The sequence below is a fragment of the Lissotriton helveticus genome, chromosome 10 (genome assembly GCF_964261635.1).
Source record: "Lissotriton helveticus chromosome 10, aLisHel1.1, whole genome shotgun sequence".
In the NCBI taxonomy this organism is placed as follows: domain Eukaryota; kingdom Metazoa; phylum Chordata; class Amphibia; order Caudata; family Salamandridae; genus Lissotriton; species Lissotriton helveticus.
The window spans coordinates 508,202,712-508,223,953 of record NC_136071.1 but is presented as its reverse complement, the minus strand read 5'-3'; the positions used below and the strand labels follow the sequence as shown (position 1 = coordinate 508,223,953).

The 21,242-nt window shown below is 47.1% G+C and overlaps 1 protein-coding gene across 1 annotated transcript; it reads right to left on the bottom strand.

Annotated features, from left to right (window-relative positions):
- Positions 1-3,593: 3,593 nt before the first annotated feature.
- LOC144784314 (noggin-2-like) lies at positions 3,594-8,139 on the bottom strand. Its single transcript, XM_078663014.1, has one exon. It carries the CDS (start codon positions 5,531-5,533, stop codon positions 4,898-4,900), a length of 636 nt encoding a protein of 211 aa, XP_078519140.1. The 5' UTR covers positions 5,534-8,139; the 3' UTR covers positions 3,594-4,897.
- Positions 8,140-21,242: the final 13,103 nt, after the last annotated feature.

The following is a 21,242-nucleotide window of genomic DNA, read 5'->3' as shown; positions in this document are numbered from 1 at the left end:
CAGAGTGGGGGAGACCATGAGGGAGGTAGCATGAAACACAAAGAAGAAGCGCAGAGTGGGGGACACCCCCATGGAGGAAGCATTAAAACAGGAAGAAGAAGCGCAGAATGGGGGAGACCCTGGGGGGGCAGCATGAAAACAGGAAGAAGAAGTGAAGAGTGGGAGAGATACTGAGGGGGGCAGAATGAAAACAGGAAGAAGCGCAGAGTGAGGGAGACCCCGAGGGAGGTAGCATGAAAACACAAAGAAGAAGCACAAAGTTTGTGAGACTCTGAAGGAGGCAGCATGAAAATACGAAGAAGAAGCACAGAGTGGGGGAGACCCTGAGGGAGGCAGTATGAAAACACAAAGAAGACGCGCAGAATGAGGGAAACCCACAGAGAGGATGCATGAAAACACGAAGAAGAAATGCAGAGGGGGGGGCCTGAGGGAGGCAGCATGAAAACACGAAGAAGAAGAGCAGAGTGGGGAGACCCTGACGGAGGCAGCATGAAAACACGAAGAAGAAGTGCAGAGTGAGGGAGACCCCCAGGGAGGCAGCATGAAAGCACGAAGAAGAAGCGCAGAGTGGGTGACACCCCCAGGGAGGAAGGATGAAAACAGGAAGAAGAAGCACAGAGTAGGGAGACCCTGGGGGAGGCACCATGAAAACAGGAAGAAGAAGTGCAGAGTGAGGGAGACCCCAGGGAGGCAGCATGAAAGCACGAAGAAGAAGCGCAGAGTGGGGGACACCCCCAGGGAGGAAGGATGAAAACAGGAAGAAGAAGCGCAGAGTGGGGGAGACCCTGAGGGGGCAGCATGAAAACACGAAGGAGAAGAAGCACAGAGTAGGGGAGAACCTGAGGGAGGCACCATGAAAACAGGAAGAAGAAGTGCAGAGTGAGGGAGACCCCCAGGGAGGAAGCATAAAAGCACGAAGAAGAAGCGCAGAGTGGGGAAGACCCCCTGAGTGAGGCAGCATGAAAACATGAAGAAGAAGCGCAGAGTGGGGGAGACCCTGAGGGAGGCAGTATGAAAACACGAAGAAGAAGCGCGGAGTGGGGGAGACACTGAGGGAGGCAGAATGAACACACAAAGAAGAAGCGCAGATTGGGGAAGACCCCCTGAGTGAGGCAGCATGAAAACATGAAGAAGAAGTGCAGAGTGGGGGAGACCCTGAGGGAGGCAGCAAGAAAACAAGAAGAAAAAGCAGCGTGGGGTGACTCTGAGAGAGGCAACATGAAAACACACAGAAGAAGCACAGAGTGGGGGAGACCCTGAGGGAGGCAGCATGAACACACAAAGAAGAAGCGCAGATTAGGGAAGACCCCCTGAGTGAGGCAGCATGAAAACATGAAGAAGAAGTGCAGAGTGGGGGAGACCCTGAGGGAGGCAGCAAGAAAACAAGAAGAAAAAGCAGAGTGGGGTGACTCTGAGAGAGGCAACATGAAAACACACAGAAGAAGCACAGAGTGGGGGAGACCCTGAGGGAGGCAGAATGAAAACATGAAGAAAAAGCAGAGTGGGGGAGACCATGAGGGAGGCAGCATGAAAACATGAAGAAGAAGTGCAGAGTGGGGGAGACCCTGAGGGAGGCAGCAAGAAAACAAGAAGAAAAAGCAGAGTGGGGTGACTCTGAGAGAGGCAACATGAAAACACACAGAAGAAGCACAGAGTGGGGGAGACCCTGAGGGAGGCAGAATGAAAACATGAAGAAAAAGCACAGAGTGGGGGAGACCATGAGGGAGGCAGCATGAAAACACGAAGAAAAAGCGAAGTGTGGGGACACCCCCAGGGAGGAAGGATGAAAACAGGAAGAAGAAGCACAGAGTAGGGGAGACCCTGAGGGAGGCACCATGAAAACAGGAAGAAGAAGTGCAGAGTGAGGGAGACCCCAAGGGAGGCAGCATGAAAGCACGAAGAAGAAGCGCAGAGTGGGGGACACCCCCAGGGAGGAAGGATGAAAACAGGAAGAAGAAGCGCAGAGTGGGGGAGACCCTGAGGGGGCAGCATGAAAACACGAAGGAGAAGAAGCACAGAGTGGGGGAGAACCTGAGGGAGGCACCATGAAAACAGGAAGAAGAAGTGCAGCGTGAGGGAGACCCCCAGGGAGGAAGCATGAAAGCACGAAGAAGAAGGGCAGAGTGGGGGAGACCCTGAGTAAGGCAGCATGAAAACATGAAGAAGAAGTGCAGAGTGGGGGAGACCCTGAGGGAGGCAGCATGAAAACACAAAGAAGAAGTGCAGAATGGGGAAGACCCCCTGAGTGAGGCAGCATGAAAACATGAAGAAGAAGCGCAGAGTGGGGGAGACCCTGAGGGAGGCAGCATGAAAACACGAAGAAGAAGCACAGAGTGGGGGAGACACTGAGGGAGGCAGAATGAAAACAAGAAGAAAAAGCAGAGTGGGGGAGACCCTGAGTGAGGCAGCATGAAAACACAAAGAAGAAGCGCAGAGTGGGGAAGACCCCCTGAGTGAGGCAGCATGAAAACATGAAGAAGAAGCGCAGAGTGGGGGAGACCCTGAGGGAGGCAGCATGAAAACAAGAAGAAAAAGCAGAGTGGGGGAGACCCTGAGAGAGGCAACATGAAAACACACAGAAGAAGCACAGAGTGGGGGAGACCCTGAGGGAGGCAGAATGAAAACCTGAAGAAAAGGCACAGAGTGGGGGAGACCATGAGGGAGGCAGTATGAAAACACAAAGAAGAAGCGCAGAGTGTGGGAGACCCTGAGGGGGGCAGCATGAAAATACAAAGAAGAAGCGCAGAGTTGAGGAGACCCACAGGGACGCAGGAAGCAGGGAAGGCGGAAGAGGGGCCGAGAGGCAGCACGAGTTTACAGAGGGAGCATTGAGGAAGAGGTGACCCGGGGAGCCAGAGGGGAGGCTGAGAGAGGCAGAGACAGAGGTACAGCAGAGAGCAACGCATAAAGGCTAAAGCTCAGACAAGGTCAAGAGAGGTGGGAAGAGCAAGAGATGGATCAGAAATAGAGGGAGAGAAACAGAGGGAGAGCAGGGCAGTGACAGGAAAGCACAGCTGTGTGACAGAGAAGCGAGAGAGTCAGGGGCATGAGGAGGTGAGGAAAGATGAGATAGAGAACAGTAATAGGGTCAGCAAACACAAAGAGGAGACACAGAAAGAGGATTGGAAAAAGACAGCTAAGACAAGGCAGACAAGAGTGAGAACGAGGGAAGAGTTATAGCAATGAAGTGACATGAGAGAGATAAAAAAGAAGAGATAAAATTAGGAGAGTACAGGAGAAATGGCAGGAGACAAGGCGGTGAGATGGTGAATTGAAGAAGAGGCGATGTGAGAAGTGCAAATTAAGAGAGATCGAGGACAGGAGTGTGGGGGAAGAGAAAGACAGGGGTAGCAAGAAAGGATAAAGAAGTAAGGGAAAGACAGAGCGAAGAGGAAGAGAGGGTATGTAAGAAATGTGGAAAGAACAAGAAAAGTGGAAAAGAAAGAAGGTGAGAAATAGAAAAGAGAACCTCTGTGGCAGGAGGATGAGAGATGTCGAGCAAGTTAACAGAAGAGAAGCAAAGGAAGAAGGCAGCCAGAACCCCGCTTTTCAGTCTGTCTCTTAACACCAAACACCTTTCAGGGCTGGACATGTTGCTAAAAATGCTTGTTTTAATCAATGATACTTTATATTTACACTGATATGTTTCTTAAGGAATATTCAAGTAAACATTTCCAATAATTTCTGGTATAATCTCTAGCTTTTTGTTTAACTATACACAAACGTAAAATAAATAAATTGTACACAGAAAGTATCCTTGTACCATCTCTACAATACTATATGCACTTAAAAAACTTTCACTCACTTATAAACCTCTTCTTTAAAACATTTCTTTCCTTAATTAACAATAATTATACATTTTAAAAAACCTAAACAGCTTTGTAAATTAGTAGGGGTTATTGGAAAAAGTCCCTTTCTAGAAATCTGAAGATGTCAGATATGAACACGAGAAATTAACATCTTAAAGGGATAAAGTTCTGCTAAAAAAGTATTTTTTTCCTTGAAAGGGATTTGGGGTGTGACACCCTGGTGCACAGGCCCCAGGCCCCTAAAAGGCTGGAAGTGCTTTGACAATAGAGCCTTTTCATTACCGTGTTGGGGTGTGTTTAAAACTGTGGTCCTGTGTCCTTAAAATATAGATCAACAACCCCAGGACACCTGCATCATTAATGCTACTAATGTCTCTTTAGAATCTATATATATACAAGGCAGACGACCTTTGTGTACCTAATTTGTTAGAAAGCTATACATATAGTATAAAAATATAACCTCTGATTTAGGCGCTGGACCTTAGCTGCTGGACCGCACCGCAGTTCCTCTGTTTTTAATTTCCATCTTCAAATAAACATAAAAAATAAAATAATAGCAGTCAACAGTGCAAGGGGTAGGGAAAAAACACTTATTTGTGTCAGTCCTTTTTTCCCCAAAGGGGGCAGTGAGTAGCTGTCCAGGGGGTAGTTCTGTTGCCTTCTCCAGCAGGGGGCGATGTCAGGTAAAGAAATTGACCCATTGGACTTCACTGGAGCATTCCTTTAAGGAGCAGGTCTTGACTTAGGTGGGTGTGCCTGATCACTGACAGCACAGTCACGGTGGCCCTCCACTGGGCTAGCTGGCACACCTTTTCTGGGGCTCCGTAGCTGAGCTAGAAAGCACGCCTGCTCTCCGACAACCCGGTTGTGTTAGAAGATGCACCTGCACTATGATCCTCTGGCTGGGGCAGGAGACCGGCACGGTGGCCCGCTGGTTAGGGTTGACGGTGCGCCCACATGTTTGCCTGTAGGCTGGGCTAGCAGAGGCGCCTGCACGGTGGCCCACAGTTTGGGCCGGCAGACCCGCTTACAAGGTGGCCCTCAGGCTAGTCTCGCAGGTGCCCCTGCACTGCGGCCCTCCGGCTGGGCTAGCAGCCGCACTTGCACTCTGAGATGATGGGGTACTGCACAGGGATCCAGGTGCAGTACTTCTGCCTGGACCAGCCCTGGCAGTACCAACGCAGGAAAGTCTTGGTGACTGACTTGATGGGCTTGCAGAACATGCCCTCTGGAAAGGAGCACGACTTCTCGGCCAGGCAGTTGCCTTCCTTGATGTAGCGGGGCCAGAAGCGAAGCCCCAGGTCCTTCCAGGTGTAGACCACCGGGCAGTACGTGTAGGCCCAGAGCCACTGCAGGAACTTCCGCCTGGCCTTCTTGCCGATCTTGAGGCGCCCCCCATAGGGGGTTTCACCCAGGTCCAGCTTCTTCAAGTCACTTGGCACTGGCCCGGGCCCCTTGAACTTCTGCAATGGGTCTTGGATGGAAAGGTTGACCTGGCCTGGCAGCGCCACAGCCATGAAGCTCGGGTCAAAGTTGCTGCCCAGCTTCTTGCGCAGAGTCCTGTCGTCCAAGTCCTGCTCCTTGGGGTCGTGCTCAGGGTCGGGGTGCTCAATGATGTCCTTGACAGGCAGGTTGTCGCTGGGCGAGGGCCGCAGGCGCAGGAATGGCTGACAGGAGCCTCGCTGGAGCCAGAGCAGGCAGAGCAGCAGGACGGCGCTCTTCATGGTGGCCCCCCAAAGAGGTGGCCTGGTGTCCCTCCCGGCCGGCCAGGCGCCCTTCCTTCCTTCTCGTCTCCGCAGGTGCCTGCAAGCTCTGGAGGAATCCCGCGCACTTGCCGGCTCCAGGGGATTCAGGACAGGCAGACAGGCGGGCCGGAGAAAGCTGTTACTTTAAATAACCCACAGAAGGCTGGCTTGTGTGACATACACACATAGTTGAGCGCCCTTTTTCCTACGCCAGATACTGACGGGCCAGGAGCGTCGGAGGCGCCGGCGCCAAACTGTTCTCGATTTGATTTGGACACTTCTATGGCTGACTATCTATCACGCGAGCCTCCCGGCACTTCGCTCCTCAAACTCCCGCCAGATGGAGAAGCTGCAGACGGAACCACGTTTTTCGGGCCTTGACGGAAGACAGGCGTTCAGTTCTTTGCCATAATTAACTGCAAGCGCCGCAACTTTCCAAAAAGAAACTTGGGAGGCATGTCCCCCCACCTTTCTCCCCCTTTCTTCAAATTTCTCCTCTGTGGCGCGCACACTCTCGCTCTCTCCCAAAAATTCACAGCGGGCTGCTCCAGATCCCCATGGTGACAGCTGGACTTAGACCCACGACAACTTGTCTAGACTGCGTGACAGGGTCTGGCGTGAGATTGGAGCCCGCGAATAAAAACCTGTTTTATGGAGGTGACTACGAAAGGCAGGGGAGAATACAACTGTTCACTGTACCAGCATTCCCAACATCACCCAAAAAAAAAAATAATAATTGATGAAAAAAAAATCCTGCAGGCTGTTCCCTTACGAGGGAGGATACCGGAGAAGGCAGAGAAATTAGCCGAGCAGGCTAATGTGGCAGGCACTCTGCACTCTGGCGGGCTGCAGACAGAGAGAGAGACCCCTCAGACAATCCCACAGTCCCAGGCCGGGTGCAGCAAGGGGATCATTTTCTGCATTAATCCTTTTCCCCCAGAATCTGTGCGGCGAAATGTCACGTCCTGGAAATTTGCCGAAGTTTCGCGGCGTTCCACAGCAAACTTTCACAAATTCCCCCAAAAACACAAATGAAGCAGGCGGCGTGTGGGTCTCAGGCTGAGGCGGAGAGCGGGGACAGGCAGTTCTGCCCTTCTGGTTCCCTTCTCGATCCGCGCAGACGGGTTCCCTGGAAACGAACTTTCCTCACTTTTGTGCCTGGCCGGGGGTGGTGGCAGCAGGAATGCCTTTTGGGTGCAAATGAGCCTGTTAGTAGAAGACGGGGGAAGCGGCAGCAATCCACTCGGAAAGGCGAAAACGATGGCAGGGATGACGCAAACACCCCGATGAGGGGGGCAGGGTGAAGTGTTCGTGCTGGGGCTGCCCCGGCTGAGGCGAGGCTGGGGACCAGCGTCTCCCCTTGCTGCACTGCGGTCTCTCGGATGCTGCTGGGGAAAGGTCTGCGCTCTGGTACTTGTCCGTTCTCCTCTCCGGATGTCACGCGTCCGCGGGTGCTGGTCCTGTCACCGCGGATACGATGCGTGACGTTCGTAACTCTGCGGGGACTTGGGTGGTGTTAGGTGCCCCGTGGGCTGTTCCTCTGCCCTGCCCGGTGCGTCTACCTGTCCCCGTGTACTGGCAGGATGCACACCTCTCTCACGCCGGGTACAGCAGAGCTGCCCCAGTGCGGTTGCGCTTATCACTACAGGTGTGTGGATGTAGCTCTCCCTCTGGGGCCCAGCAGTGTGCGGCTCAGTCTTATGCCCAGCAGCTCCTTCTCTCGCCGGGGCCCACCGGGGTGCAGATCTTGCCCTCGCGTCCAATACTGCGAGATCTCTCTGGCGCCCAGAAGTGCGCAACTCAACCCCGTGATCTGATGCCAGGCAGTCTGCAGATCACTGGCGTGTGCCCGGCAGTGCACAGATGCCTGGTCTCAGCATCGCTCAGAGCCCCCGCTTGTTCCCAGCAGTGCACAGATGCCTGGTCTCATCAATGTGTAGATATCAGGTCTCAGCAGCGTGCAGATCTCTCGCTAGTGCACAGATGCCTGGTTTCAGCAGTGTGTGGATATCAGGTCTCAGCAGCGTGCAGATCTCTCGCCAGTGCCCAGCAGTGCACAGATGCCTGGTCTCAGCAGCGTGCAGCTCTCTCGCCGGTGCCCAGCAGAGCACAGATGCCTGGTCTGAGCAGTGTATGGATATCAGGTCTCAGCAGCGTGCAGATCTCTCGCCAGTGCCCAGCAGTGCACAGATGCCTGGTCTCAGCAGCATGCAGAGCCCTCGCCAGTGCTCAGCATTGCACATATGCCTGGTCTGAGCAGTGTGTGGATATCAGGTCTCAGCAGCGTGTAGATGTATCTCGCCGGTGCCCAGCAGTGGACAGATGCCTGGTCTGAGCAGTGTGTGGATAGCAGGTCTCAGCAACGTGCAGATCTCTCGCCAGTGCCCAGTGGTGCACGGATGGCTGGTCTCAGCAGCGTGTAGATGTATCTCGCCGGTGCCCAGCAGTGCTCAGAGTGCGTGGCGCTGTGCAGACCCTCTGCTGCTCCCGGCTGCTTCTCTCCTGTGCTTGCGCGCTCTCTCCGTCTCTGCACGGTGTGTGCGAGGCTCCTCGAACTCCCAAGTTAAATATCCCCCTCTCATGGTGTGAAGTGTCAACGGGGACTGCCCACTGCTGTCACTTTCACATTCCCCCACCTCGGTGCACAGTGGCTCACGTGTCCACGGGGTCCTAAAGTCCACAAGCTTTTTGCCCAATGACCCAGGACGCGCCAACCCCACCACGAATGATGTTCACTCAGTGTAACTATCCACAAACACAGTGTATTTAAATAAGAACACATTTAAAAAAAATAAACCGGGAGTTTTGAGACGAATCCTGAAGGCTTGGAAAAAATACCCCGCAGTTTCATACGACTTCATGAAAACTTAATAGGTGCACTTTTGGAAAGAATTGTGTGCTTTTTCCACAAATATCCATAGGCAGGCTCACAATGTAATACCCATTTCGCAATTGCCTGTCTTTTTCAAGGAAACCAGCACACTTTCTCAAATAATTAGTTGTACTTTTCAACGATTTCTCTGTACAATTTCAAATTATTGTGCGTTTTATTTGAAAGGAGTTTGAACACTTATCTAAAGAAATCTGTATGGTTCTCAAATGATGGTGTGCACTTTCCAGCGCATTCTGCACAGTCTTAAAAAATTCTCTCAGATTATTTTTTTGTACGTTTTTAAATGAATTCTGTTCAGCATTTCTGTGCATACCATGTACTGTCTCCAAATTTCTGCACATTAAATTGAAGAAAACTGCATAACTTATGTCACCCTCATCTTATAATGGATTATTCCCATTTTGTACATAAAAAAGAACTGTTCTTTTTCAAAAAGAGATTTTTTGGGGGGGGGGGGTGGAGTAAATTTGCTGCATCTAGACATGTTTTGAGTATTTGAGGGGTTTTGTGGAGAAGCGGTGGCAACTCCTGGGGCACAGACTTTTCGTTTTGAATAATTCATTATATAATTTCAAATACAAATCTCTGCAAAGGACTCTGCCAAAAGCGTCACTGGAGCCCAAAGATGTAATTTCAATGCATTGTCTACTAGGGGTTCAATGATTCTATCATGGGACTGGGTCCATGGGTGTTCCTGTGGAGTAAGAGTATCATTCAAGATTATCCACTTGTTGTGGTAAGTAGTGCATTTCCTAAGACAAATTGCATATTAGATAGTTTCTCTGTTTCAGGCATAGGGTTTAAGATGAAGCATGCTCTGCTGCCTCAACAGGCTTCTAATCAGATGTAGTTTAGCCAACACTAGACCTCGGTAGAGTTCTGCTCTGCAGTTCAGCCATTGGAGGCAGACAGGCCTACCGGGGAATAAAAAGATCTCCAGAAAGGTGGTGCCTTTCTTTTTTTTTTTTTTTTTTTTTTTTTAAAACCTTTATTGTACAAAGAAAGCTCACAAATACGGGCCTACAACCCCACGGGCTGGCCACCACACGGTAAAAAAACGTAGAAAAGGAGAATAAGGTCATCACAGGATATGACACCAGGAGCACAGGAGAAACCACAAGGCCATCGAGCAATCAGCAAAAACAGGATAATAAAAGGTTAATTTTCTAATACGGGGCGGGGGAACAGACGAATAACGGGCCGTGTAAGAAACAACAAGGGAGGGGCAGCGTCTGGCCGCCATTTTATGAACACAGGATGAGACACGAAGCCATACAAACATAGCTACAAAAGGATATATACATAATCGGAGTACAAAGAAACTACAATGGCATCGGTCAAAATGCGCTCACCCTGCACTGCCCCCTCCCAAATTGAGGCGACAGAACCAAAAAGGCCCCCATTGCAAATTACAATACAATACGCACCCCAACGGAAATAAAGGGATCCCCATAAAGGAGGAAGGGGAAAAGGGAAAAAAAGGGGAAACGAAGAAGGGACTCCCACCAAATCACGCACCCCAGGAGACAAGGCAGAATAACATGATCCGGCAAGCGATATAACAAAAAGTCGATACCAAAATAACCAGCGGGCCACAATCAGACACATACCGGAATACAAACGCCACAGAAACTCCCCAGGGGGACACATGAGGAGATAGAGTCCCGAAAAAGTGAATACACAAGAGCCATAGAACAAAAAAGAAGAAATAAGGGGGGAAAAAGACCCCCCAATACAAACAGACCGTCCCCCACCCACCCCTAAAGCCCACCCTGCACCCCTGCAGAAGGCTACGGCCTACCCCCCCGCAGCGTGCCTGTCGCCCTAATTAGAACCCGAAATATAGCGGAGCAAAGTTGAGTCAGAAACAGAAGACAAAAACGGGAAGGGAGAGGGAAGGGAACACGGGAAGGGAGACACACACACACACACACATGGGGGAGGGCCGGGGGACAGGAGGAAGCGCACCCGGCCACCCGCCGGAGTCGAAGGTTCAAGTCCCCGGGAAGCCAAAGATCTTCAGGTTACAGTCCAGGAGCACCAAACAGTCACACAGAACCATACCAAGACACTTGACCATCCAAACCAATATGAGACTACCGCACACAGATGTCAATGCACATCAGCCCTGTCCCCGTTTGTCCAAAGTAGGAACGGTCCGATCCAGGGAGGACCGGGCCACGAATAACAGAAGGCAGACAGCAGGAAAATCCAACGGCAGTCCGGAAGATACACGTGAAGTACAACACGGAAGAGCCAGGAAAGTCACGAAGTGTAGCACACGATGCAGGCACAGGTCCAAGGATATGTCCAAAGAGACCGACCCATCTGGGCCAGCACAGGAGAGATCGCCGGGCAGCGGCGGCAAAAAGGAACCGGGAGAGTCATGAAGGTCAGGCCAAGCAAAATTCAGCTCCCGGGCCAGAGGCAAAGGAGGTAGAGCCGGAGGAGGAGGCACCATCAAGGTCTGCACACCCACAGACGCGGTCGTAGCCGGGGCCAATTCCGCCAGGATAATTCCAGCCGCACCCCGCAAAGGCAAAGCCAGTTCCGGCCATGGGGGCCCGGGAGGCCCGCAGGGAGGAACCATCTCCGAAGCCATGACAGGCGCGGCCATCGAGAGTCGCCAGGAGAGCAGGGCGTCCAGGACCTCCTTAAGTGTAGGAAAACCTTTACAGTATTCGGCACCCGGGCCATGTGGCGGGCCTCCAGCGCTCGTCCAGGCCCGGCCAAGACAATTAGGGTCGGCCGCCATTTACGAGACCAAAAAGGCCGCGCGGCCGCCAACCTCCGCCGGGGCGACGGCAATGCAAGGATAGACCCGCCGATCAGCAGCAGAGCACCCCGGGCAGGAAGGAGGGCCACCAGAAGAAAGGGACCTCGCCGGCCACCCAACGCCTCCGGTCCCGTTCTCCGAGTCCGGGCGGCAAAATCAAAATGGCCGGACCGGAGAACAAAGGGGGAGCAAGCCGGACACACGAGGAGCTCCGGCAATGGAAGGCAGCGCCTCCACCAAAGGCCTCCACCCCACGGGAATCAGTCAGGAAGGACCTCCGGTCCACACGAACAACGGCCTTCCGACCACCTCCACAGCGCCCCGAAGGGCAGCACCGCAGGCTCCGTCCGGCCCGGGAGCCGGCAAGAAGATCCAGGCCAGTCCGCCTCCGACTCCCCGAAACGATCGGGGGCACCGCACCGGATCCACAGCAGCCAGGACAACCGGAACAAGAGGTAAGTGCCCGCAGGGCGTCGCAGCACTACCACACAGCAAATAGGGCTTCTCGGGGCAGGATAACAGCAGGATAAATGTGAAAACACGGGCGGGCGAACGGAGCCGAGCTAAAGCGCGGCCATCTCGGTCGCGAGCTAGGCTCCTCCCCCAAGGTGGTGCCTTTCGAAGCTGATAGGACTAGGCCAAGGTCATCATTCCCAAAAAAGAAGGTAATATGGGGTCTGAGTAGGTTTAGAGGCTTGTGAGGGTTTGCCACCCAACCTAGGTATTCATCACAAACAAGAAACGCTTAGGTTTAGGAAAGACAAACTGTCACAAGTGGTGAACTAGCTGGTTTAGGGTATGCCTTTTAAATCCCTCACCCCACCAAAAGGTTGCATGCTTCATCATTGGGAGTCTTCTCATGCTATGATGCCTAGTCACAGCACATGCTACAACCCCTCACTGAGAGGGAGGAGCTCAGGGATGTTTTGTATGGAAAGGGAGGGATACGAAATGCCAGAACGATGAACTTGGTCGATATTTGGAGGGCTAGGTATTCAGAAGTGGGCAGGTTCACGCACTACTCTTCCCCTCACGATGTACAGACTAGAATTGATTACATGCTTATGTCAGGATCAATCCTACCTGGTGTTCGCGAGTGCACGTTGCTGCCTCGCACATTCTCAGATCAGTCTCCAATAATCCTATAGGTTGAAATTCCCTTGTGTGTTGCGGCCCCGCTTACATGGAGGTTCCCCTCGTATTCATGACTATACTCAGTATTTAAGGATGAGCTTGCCGCAGCAATCTTTGATTTTTTCGACATTAATATCGGTTTGGTTGAGCACTTCTCCACAGTCTGGGAGGCATTCAAAGTGTACATTAGAGGTGTTGCTATCAGTAAGTATGTGGGTGTCCTCTGTTCCATTAGGGGCAGACTCTCAACTCTTGAAAACAAACTGAATGATGTGGAGCGGGAGGCACTCAGGTGCAGTGATCCACAGGTAGCTTAAAAAAACGGAGAGAATACAGCGAGGAGGCTGATAATAAAGTTAAACACATGGGAAAGTATGCAGTTGCTAAATCTTATGGCGTGGGGGACAGACCAGGAGCAGTGCTGGCTGCGCTTGCTCGACGACAAAAAGAGACAGGCGGGGTATCAGAGCTGATTGAGGAGGATGGCAATATACTTAGTGACCCTTCTGATACTGCGAATAAATTCAGCAAGTATTATGAAGATCTGTACAGCTCAAAGATCGCAGTGGATGAAACTGTTGTGTTAGATTACCTAGAACAGGTGCAGCTACTGTGGCTCTCAAATTCGCATAGGGAATACTTGATGAGGCCGCTGGACTCCACAGAGCTCCAGATTGCCTTGAATTCTATGCCAGATGGCAGCGCTCCGGGTATTGATGGACACACCGTATCCTTTCACAAGGCCTACATGGACCTACTGGTGCACCAGCTGAGTAGGTTGTTTGAGGAAATAGGCGAAATGAGTATAATGCCACCAGCAATGAGGGAGGCTCTTATAGTTACTCTGCTGAAGCCAGGAAATCCTCCCCAGGTTCTTTCATCCTACAGGCTGCTATCGCTCCTCAATGTGGACATGAAAATATTTGCCAATATTTTAGCTAACAGGCTCGCTCCCCTCCTCCCGAATCTCACAGGACCAGAGCAGGCACGCTTACTCAAAATCTAAGGATAGTGTTTTGGGCAATACAACACGTTAGACCAGATGTCAAAGCCACAGTAGTCTTCCTAGAGTGGTCATTCATGATGGCAGTTTTATGTAGAATGGGTGTAGGAGAGATTTTTCTTAGATTGGTCTCAGTTTTGTACAACCAGCGATATCCAGAGTGAGGTCTGGAAGTCATGTTACATCTCTTTTTTGGTATCTTTGGGCACCAGACAGGGCTGTCCTCTGTACCCGCTAATGTATGCTATTGCTGCGGAACCCTTGGCGCGCTCCCTCAGAGAGTACCATGGGCACAGTGGGATTCGATTTCCAAATTACAGCCTGATAATGTTGGCCTATGCAGATAATATGCTGCTGTATACAAGGGAACCAGCTACCAACCTTGACCTGCTAATGTGATAAGATTCAGCGGTGTCTGGGTTAAAGATAAATAGGAATAAATCCATTCTTTTTCCACTTACTCCTACTATGCTTCCCTTCGACTTAGAATTCTCGTTGCAGTGGACCACTGACTCAGTGAGATATTTGGTTATACAAGTGCATACATACTCGGAGATAGTGCTGCGGGAGAACTATGGAAAAGTGATAACTAAACTAGAGGAAGATATTGATCAAGGGATTAGGTTGCCACTTTCCCTTGTGGGCCGTATCTCGCTGATGAAAATGATTGTATTGCCTTGATTATTATTTCTCTTCAATAATATCCCTATGGTAATCCCAAAATATATTTTCAAAAGGTTGAAGGCCTTTATGGTTTGATTGGCATGGGCAGGGAAATCTCCCTGTGTCAAGATGTATAGACTTACACTCCCATATTCTATGGGTGGGCTGGGTGCTCCAGATCTAGAACTATGTTATAGAGCTGCAGAGAGCTCACATGCCTGGTGTCATGGCCCACACACTCTCCCGCATCTTCACATCGAGAGAATAGCGGTTGACTCTTCCCTGCTCCCTAGGCGACTCACTCAACCTCCTAACAGACACTACGGGGAATTGGACTCTATAAACTCAACCGTACATGCTTGGCATGAGTTATTAAAAAGACAAGCAGGTACACTACTATACTCCCCACTGCGTCCACTGTATGGTGTCAATGGCTCCCAATGAGTGCAGAGTGAGGTGGTCCAATCACTCAAGGACGTTCAGATTAATACTATCGGGGATTTTTTCTCTGAGGGCAGGGTCCTCACTTGGGAAGAGGTTACAGCTGGTGTGCAAGGTGCTAAAATTCTCACACAATTTCACTATTTCAGGGTGCGTCATACCATGAGGGCACTGTTGGGTGATACATATTTAGAGCCACCTACTTTCTCCTCCTTCACCTACCTCCTTCGTGCTAAGTCTCTGAATAAATTGGTGTCCAATTTATACGATATGTCACAGGAGTTCAGGCGCACACATTATTCTCCGGCTAGAATGCAGTGGCAGGTTGACTTTGGCATTCCTTTAGACAACAATAAATGGAGGTACTGTTGAGAGGTACGCAAAAAGTGTCCCTAAACGGCAAACATAGATTAATCCATTTCAAGTATCTTAATAGGTCATATTATACCCCGGAGCATCTGCACAGATACGGTTTGAGAGAATCGGACAGGTGTGAGCGTTGCGGTATAAGCGGTGCAGACTTTTTTCATGTTGCGTGGCTTGCCCCCAGATTGCTGCCTTCTGGAACCAAATAATCCAGGAATTGGGGGGAATAATAGGAATACCACTCTCCCCTGACTACACTCTTGGGATATACGAAGCCCCTGAATAAAGATGTAAGGAAACTCATAGGTTTGGGTTTGCTCCAAGCAAAGCGTCGAGTAGCGATGTGTTAGGCACGTGGCCCCCCTCCCTTAAAATCTGAATGGGAAAAAGGCATGATAATCTGTAAAACGCAGTCTGAAATATATAGTGAGCTAATGCCCCCACAGAGCTGCACGAAAAGATTTTGGGGTCTGTATAAAAAATATATAATGGTAAGAAATGTGGGCGAGTTGAACGATGATTAGTGTCATTGCATCGAGTTATGACAACCATGTATGGGGGGACAAGATGGGCTGCCTTGGTATACAATGCCAAATTAGTTAATTTCAAGTTTGTGATATACACCTGACTGTTAGACTATGCTGCAAGATGTGAACATGTGTTTTTTGTATCCAAGATAAAGAAAATGTTGTAACACCTTCTTGCTGGTCATTCATTTTACTCTGACTGCTGTAATCTCAAATGCTATTGAATCATTGTACCAAGCTGTGAATTGTTTAATAAAATGTAATACCAAAAAAAAAAAAAGGTTTCACTGCAAAAAGCTGATGGGTGAAGTGCATTTATTTGTAACCAGGGTGTACAGATTTGTCATAGGAGTAATTCAAGAGAGGAAGTGGAACAGGTGGGCATGGGCTAGGAGAAAAGGTTGCAACACTCGTGTAAGGTTGCGGCCTAAGATCAAAGCCACAAAGTACACATTTGTGTATTGAGAGAATGTAGATCTGGGCAAGCTGTGCAAGATGGGAGCTGAGGGCTTGAAAGTCAACGGGGAGGCAAAGGATCACATCTATTGAGCTTTCAGTGTGACAAGTTTTTGAGGACAGCAAGAGAGATGTTATTATGGGCAGCCAGTCAAATGGGAAGGAACGTGACCACTGTACTAGATCTGTAAGCTACATGCCAGAAAAAATATTAATAATACACAACAGATTGCCCCCTCTCAAATTATTTTATATTGAGGACCAAATACACTCTTATTTTAATCCGGTCCGGTATATTTATTCATACCTTTTAATTATATTCTTTTATACAAACACCGTTTCGAATGGCAGAAAAAGAATACACCAAACCCACAATTACTGACAAAACATATTGGGTAAACAATTGGCACAAACACGTATTTACAAAATTGTCAAACAATGGATACACACATTACATCCAACATTCAATATACATTGCAGTGCGAGATTTTGCAATATACAAGATCAAATCAATGATCTAACTTCATAACATAAACAGAAGTTACTACATTCGAATAAGAATAAAGGAATGTATCACAATTATCCTGAAAACACCTTAGTTGATACAATTTATAATTCGCTCTTGCTGGAATAGCCGACGCGTTTCAAGTTTGGACCATAAGTATCCAAACCATCTTCAGGGCTTTGTATTATTCTGTGTGATGCTATGTAGTTTCACTTCTATCACTAGGCACGACTCTTTTACTCAACTGCCAAGCAGTGCTCTATATTCAGCGAGCAACAGTCTTGGACTGCGCTATCTTGCGTTTCACCGGGGGGCGGGAAAGTGTCTTATTCCTTATTCATGGGTTCCTTAAACTCATGTACTGGTGGCAGTCAGGGGCCTTTGTTTTCTTTCTTTTCCTTAGGGTCCTCCACGCCTACCTGAATCTTTAGTAGCGCAGGGCGTCGCCCCTCGCCTCTCGTCTACCGCCCCGTCCGGGGCTGTAGAAAAACGGTCTCGCCTTCTGATTAGTACTTGGCGGGTTCCGCTTTGGATAACTAATCTCCCGATCTGCATGCGCGATGCGCTCTGCTTCTGTTCTGCTCCTCGGTTGCTGCTAGCTCGAGTGCGCATCGCGCATGCAGATCGGGAGATTAGTTATCCAAAGCGGAACCCGCCAAGTACTAATCAGAAGGCGAGACCGTTTTTCTACAGCCCCGGACGGGGCGGTAGACGAGAGGCGAGGGGCGACGCCCTGCGCTACTAAAGATTCAGGTAGGCGTGGAGGACCCTAAGGAAAAGAAAGAAAACAAAGGCCCCTGACTGCCACCAGTACATGAGTTTAAGGAACCCATGAATAAGGAATAAGACACTTTCCCGCCCCCCGGTGAAACGCAAGATAGCGCAGTCCAAGACTGTTGCTCGCTGAATATAGAGCACTGCTTGGCAGTTGAGTAAAAGAGTCGTGCCTAGTGATAGAAGTGAAACTACATAGCATCACACAGAATAATACAAAGCCCTGAAGATGGTTTGGATACTTATGGTCCAAACTTGAAACGCGTCGGCTATTCCAGCAAGAGCGAATTATAAATTGTATCAACTAAGGTGTTTTCAGGATAATTGTGATACATTCCTTTATTCTTATTCGAATGTAGTAACTTCTGTTTATGTTATGAAGTTAGATCATTGATTTGATCTTGTATATTGCAAAATCTCGCACTGCAATGTATATTGAATGTTGGATGTAATGTGTGTATCCATTGTTTGACAATTTTGTAAATACGTGTTTGTGCCAATTGTTTACCCAATATGTTTTGTCAGTAATTGTGGGTTTGGTGTATTCTTTTTCTGCCATTCGAAACGGTGTTTGTATAAAAGAATATAATTAAAAGGTATGAATAAATATACCGGACCGGATTAAAATAAGAGTGTATTTGGTCCTCAATATAAAATAATTTGAGAGGGGGCAATCTGTTGTGTATTACAAGTATATAGGGCCCAGCCCTCCTCAAGCCCCACCAAGGGTCTACCTCCTTTTTGTGTTCAGAAAAAATATTAAGGCAGAGTGAATACAGTCTAGCCATGAAAACCCAAGATGGCTTCAACCAATTGAGGAGAGCCTCAGTGCTCCCTCAATGTTGGTAGAATGGCATCTCAGGGGATCACTGACAGAATATCGACACCAAAAATGTCGAGCTACAAAAATATCAGGATAAAAATATCGCTGTCCAAAATATCAAAGTCCTATCTACAAAATGGTAAGTACAAAAATAGCGAGAAAAAAAATATTGTTAAAAATATCATATTTTTAAAAATGTTTAAAAAATAATGTAAAATAAAGTTAATATTACATATAATTTAAAAAAGATAGGATTATTAGAAAATGTTTAAATTTATAAATAATAAATATAATGTTTAAAAAAACTAAACATACATATAAATAAAATATAATATATAAATGTACTTAATATTATTAATACATAATTATTTCAATAAATTATAAAAAGTTTGAAACATATTTAAAATGATCAACACACATATATATACACATACACCAGTAAAATAAAAATGAAATGTATATATTATAATTTAAAATATTAAAATATTTTTTATACTTTTACAATTATATTTGACACTACATTAACAGCAACAGTTGGGAAAATGTTGGATAGCGGAGGGGATAAAATTACTATTCCCACTCCAGGGAGTGCAACAGTCGAGAAAGTGTTGGATACTGGAGAGGAATAATTTACTATTCCCATTCCAGGGAGTGCAACAGCAGGGAAAGTGTTGGATAGTGGAGGGGAATAATTTACTATTCCCACTCCAGCAAGTACAACAATAGGGAAAGTGTTGGATAGCATAGGGGAATAATTTACTATTCCCACTCCAGGGAGTGCAACAGTAGAGAAAGTGTTGGATAGTGAAGGGTAATAATTTAATATTCCCACTCCAGGGAGTGCAACAGTAAGGAAATTGCTGCATAGAAGAGGGGATAAAATGTACTAATTCCGCTCCAGAGAGTGCAACAGTAGAGAAAGTGTTTGATAGCGGAGGGGATAAAATTACTATTCCCACTCCAGCGAGTCCTACAGTAGGGAAAGTGTTGGATAGCGAAGGGGAGTAAGTTACTAGTCCCACTCCAGCAGGTAGAACAGTATGGAAAGTGTTGGATAGGGAAGGGCAATAATTTACTATTCCCATTCCAGGGAGTGCAACAGTAGGGAAAGTTTTGGATAGCGGAGGGGTATCAATTACTATTCCTACTCCAGCGAGTGCAACAGAAGAGAACATTTTGGATAGCGGAGGAGAATAATTTACTATTCCACTCCAGCGAGTGCAACAGTAGAGAAAGTGTTGGATAGTGGAGAGGTAAAAATTATTATTCCCACTCCAGCAAGTGCAACAGTAGGGTAAGTGTTAGATAGCGGAGGGGCAAAATTTACTATTCCCACTCCTGCAAGTGCAACAGTAGGGAAAGTGTTGGATAGCGGAGAGGAATAAATTACTATTCCCACTCCAGCGAGTGCAACAGTAGGGAATGTGTTGGATTGCATAGGGGAATAAACTACTTTTCCCACTCAAGCAAAATAATTAACAAACAGTTAAGGGCCAGATGTAGGTAAATCAGAAATACCGATTTCTTAATACCGAATTTTACCGATTCGCAATTAAGAAATCGGTATTTCCTATGTAGGTAAAGATTCGGTAAAAAATACTGAATCCTTAATATTCCTTATTACCGATCAGTAATTGAGATTCGGTAATAAGGAATACCTACCCATTCATTTCTATGGGCTTGTAGGCCCATAGGAATGAATGTTATGACATTCAGCATTAGCAATTCGGTATTACCGAAGCAGTAATACCAGGTGGTATTTAAAGTGTGCCAGGCTGTGCCAAGGACAACCTGTGGCACCCCTGAAATGTGCATGTGTGCACATGTGGCCCACATACATGCCCTATGGGAATGGAGGTGTGCAACATTGCACTTTAAGAAAAGCAAAAAAGTGCTTTTTTAAGGGAAATTAGTAACTTGAAGTTGGTGGTAATTACCGATTTCTTAAGGCTCAAAAGCACTCTTTAATGTGCTTCCTTCATTGCATTTAAGGAATCGGTATTACCGATTCCTTAAATGCAAGAGCAATAAGGAATCGGTAATAAGGAATCAGTATTAACCGATTCCTTATTTACAGATTCCTTACCTACATTAGGAATGGCTAAATACCGGACGGTAACGCTGAAATTTACCAAATTTCAGAATTACCGACCAGTATTTAGCCACCTATATCTGGCCCTAACTCATTAAAAAAAAATTACCTCCCACCATAATCTCCTATAAATGACACCATCAATACTGTAAAACTTAACACAATTAACATAATTATTTAATATTAATTAACATGCAATTTAAAAGCAATCTATAATTAAATAATTCACACAATTAACACTATAAAATAACTTAAAACACATTTTATAATAATTTTTTTAAACAAATATTTTAAAATTAAATTACTTCCCAGCCTACTAAAATTAATTAATATTGATTAATAACCAATTAATACATAATTAACAATACATTATTTACCACAATTAACAATTTACATTTGTAAATACATAAATATTAAATAATTAAAAATAAAAATTAATTAATGATTATTAAATTACATCCCACCCTAATACCCTATAAACCCACAAACCCACTCCCAAAAAATAACAGAATTAACATATGTACCAAATATTTATTAATCATTAAACAATTAATAACTAATTAATAATACATTATTTACCCAAATTAACAATATAAAATCATAAATATTTAATTATTAATTCTTCCTCTATAAACCCATAACCTGCTCCTAAAGAAATAACACAATTCAGATATGTACCAAATAATTATTAATAATTAACAACCAATTAATAACGAATTAATAATACATTAATTACCACAATTAACAATATAAAATATGAAATACATAAATAATACTTAATAAAAAATATTAATTAATTAATTATAATTACATTACTTCCCACCCTATTCCCCTATAAACCCACAACCCGCTACGTAACAAAAATGCAAAATTTTATTAAAACAAATTAATAACTTGTAAAAATGATTAATACATGTTTTATACTTAAGTATAATTAAATTACTTCCCATCCTATGCCCCTATAAACCCACAACCAGGCGTCACTAGGGGGGTGCGGGGGGTGCGGCCCGCACCGGGTGACACCAACACATGGGGTGACACCAATCTGCACTGCAGCCTCGCCTCTGCTCTCACCTTTACTGTCGCTCCCTGTGCAAGCTTGTTCCATCCTCATGCTGTTCATACTCGCCAGCGTCTCGCAGGAGATCTGCAATGCTTGAGTACAATTTTCTTTGCTCACAAGGCAACTCTATAGCAGCCTAGCTCATCTGAGGGTGCATGGTTTCCTATTTTTC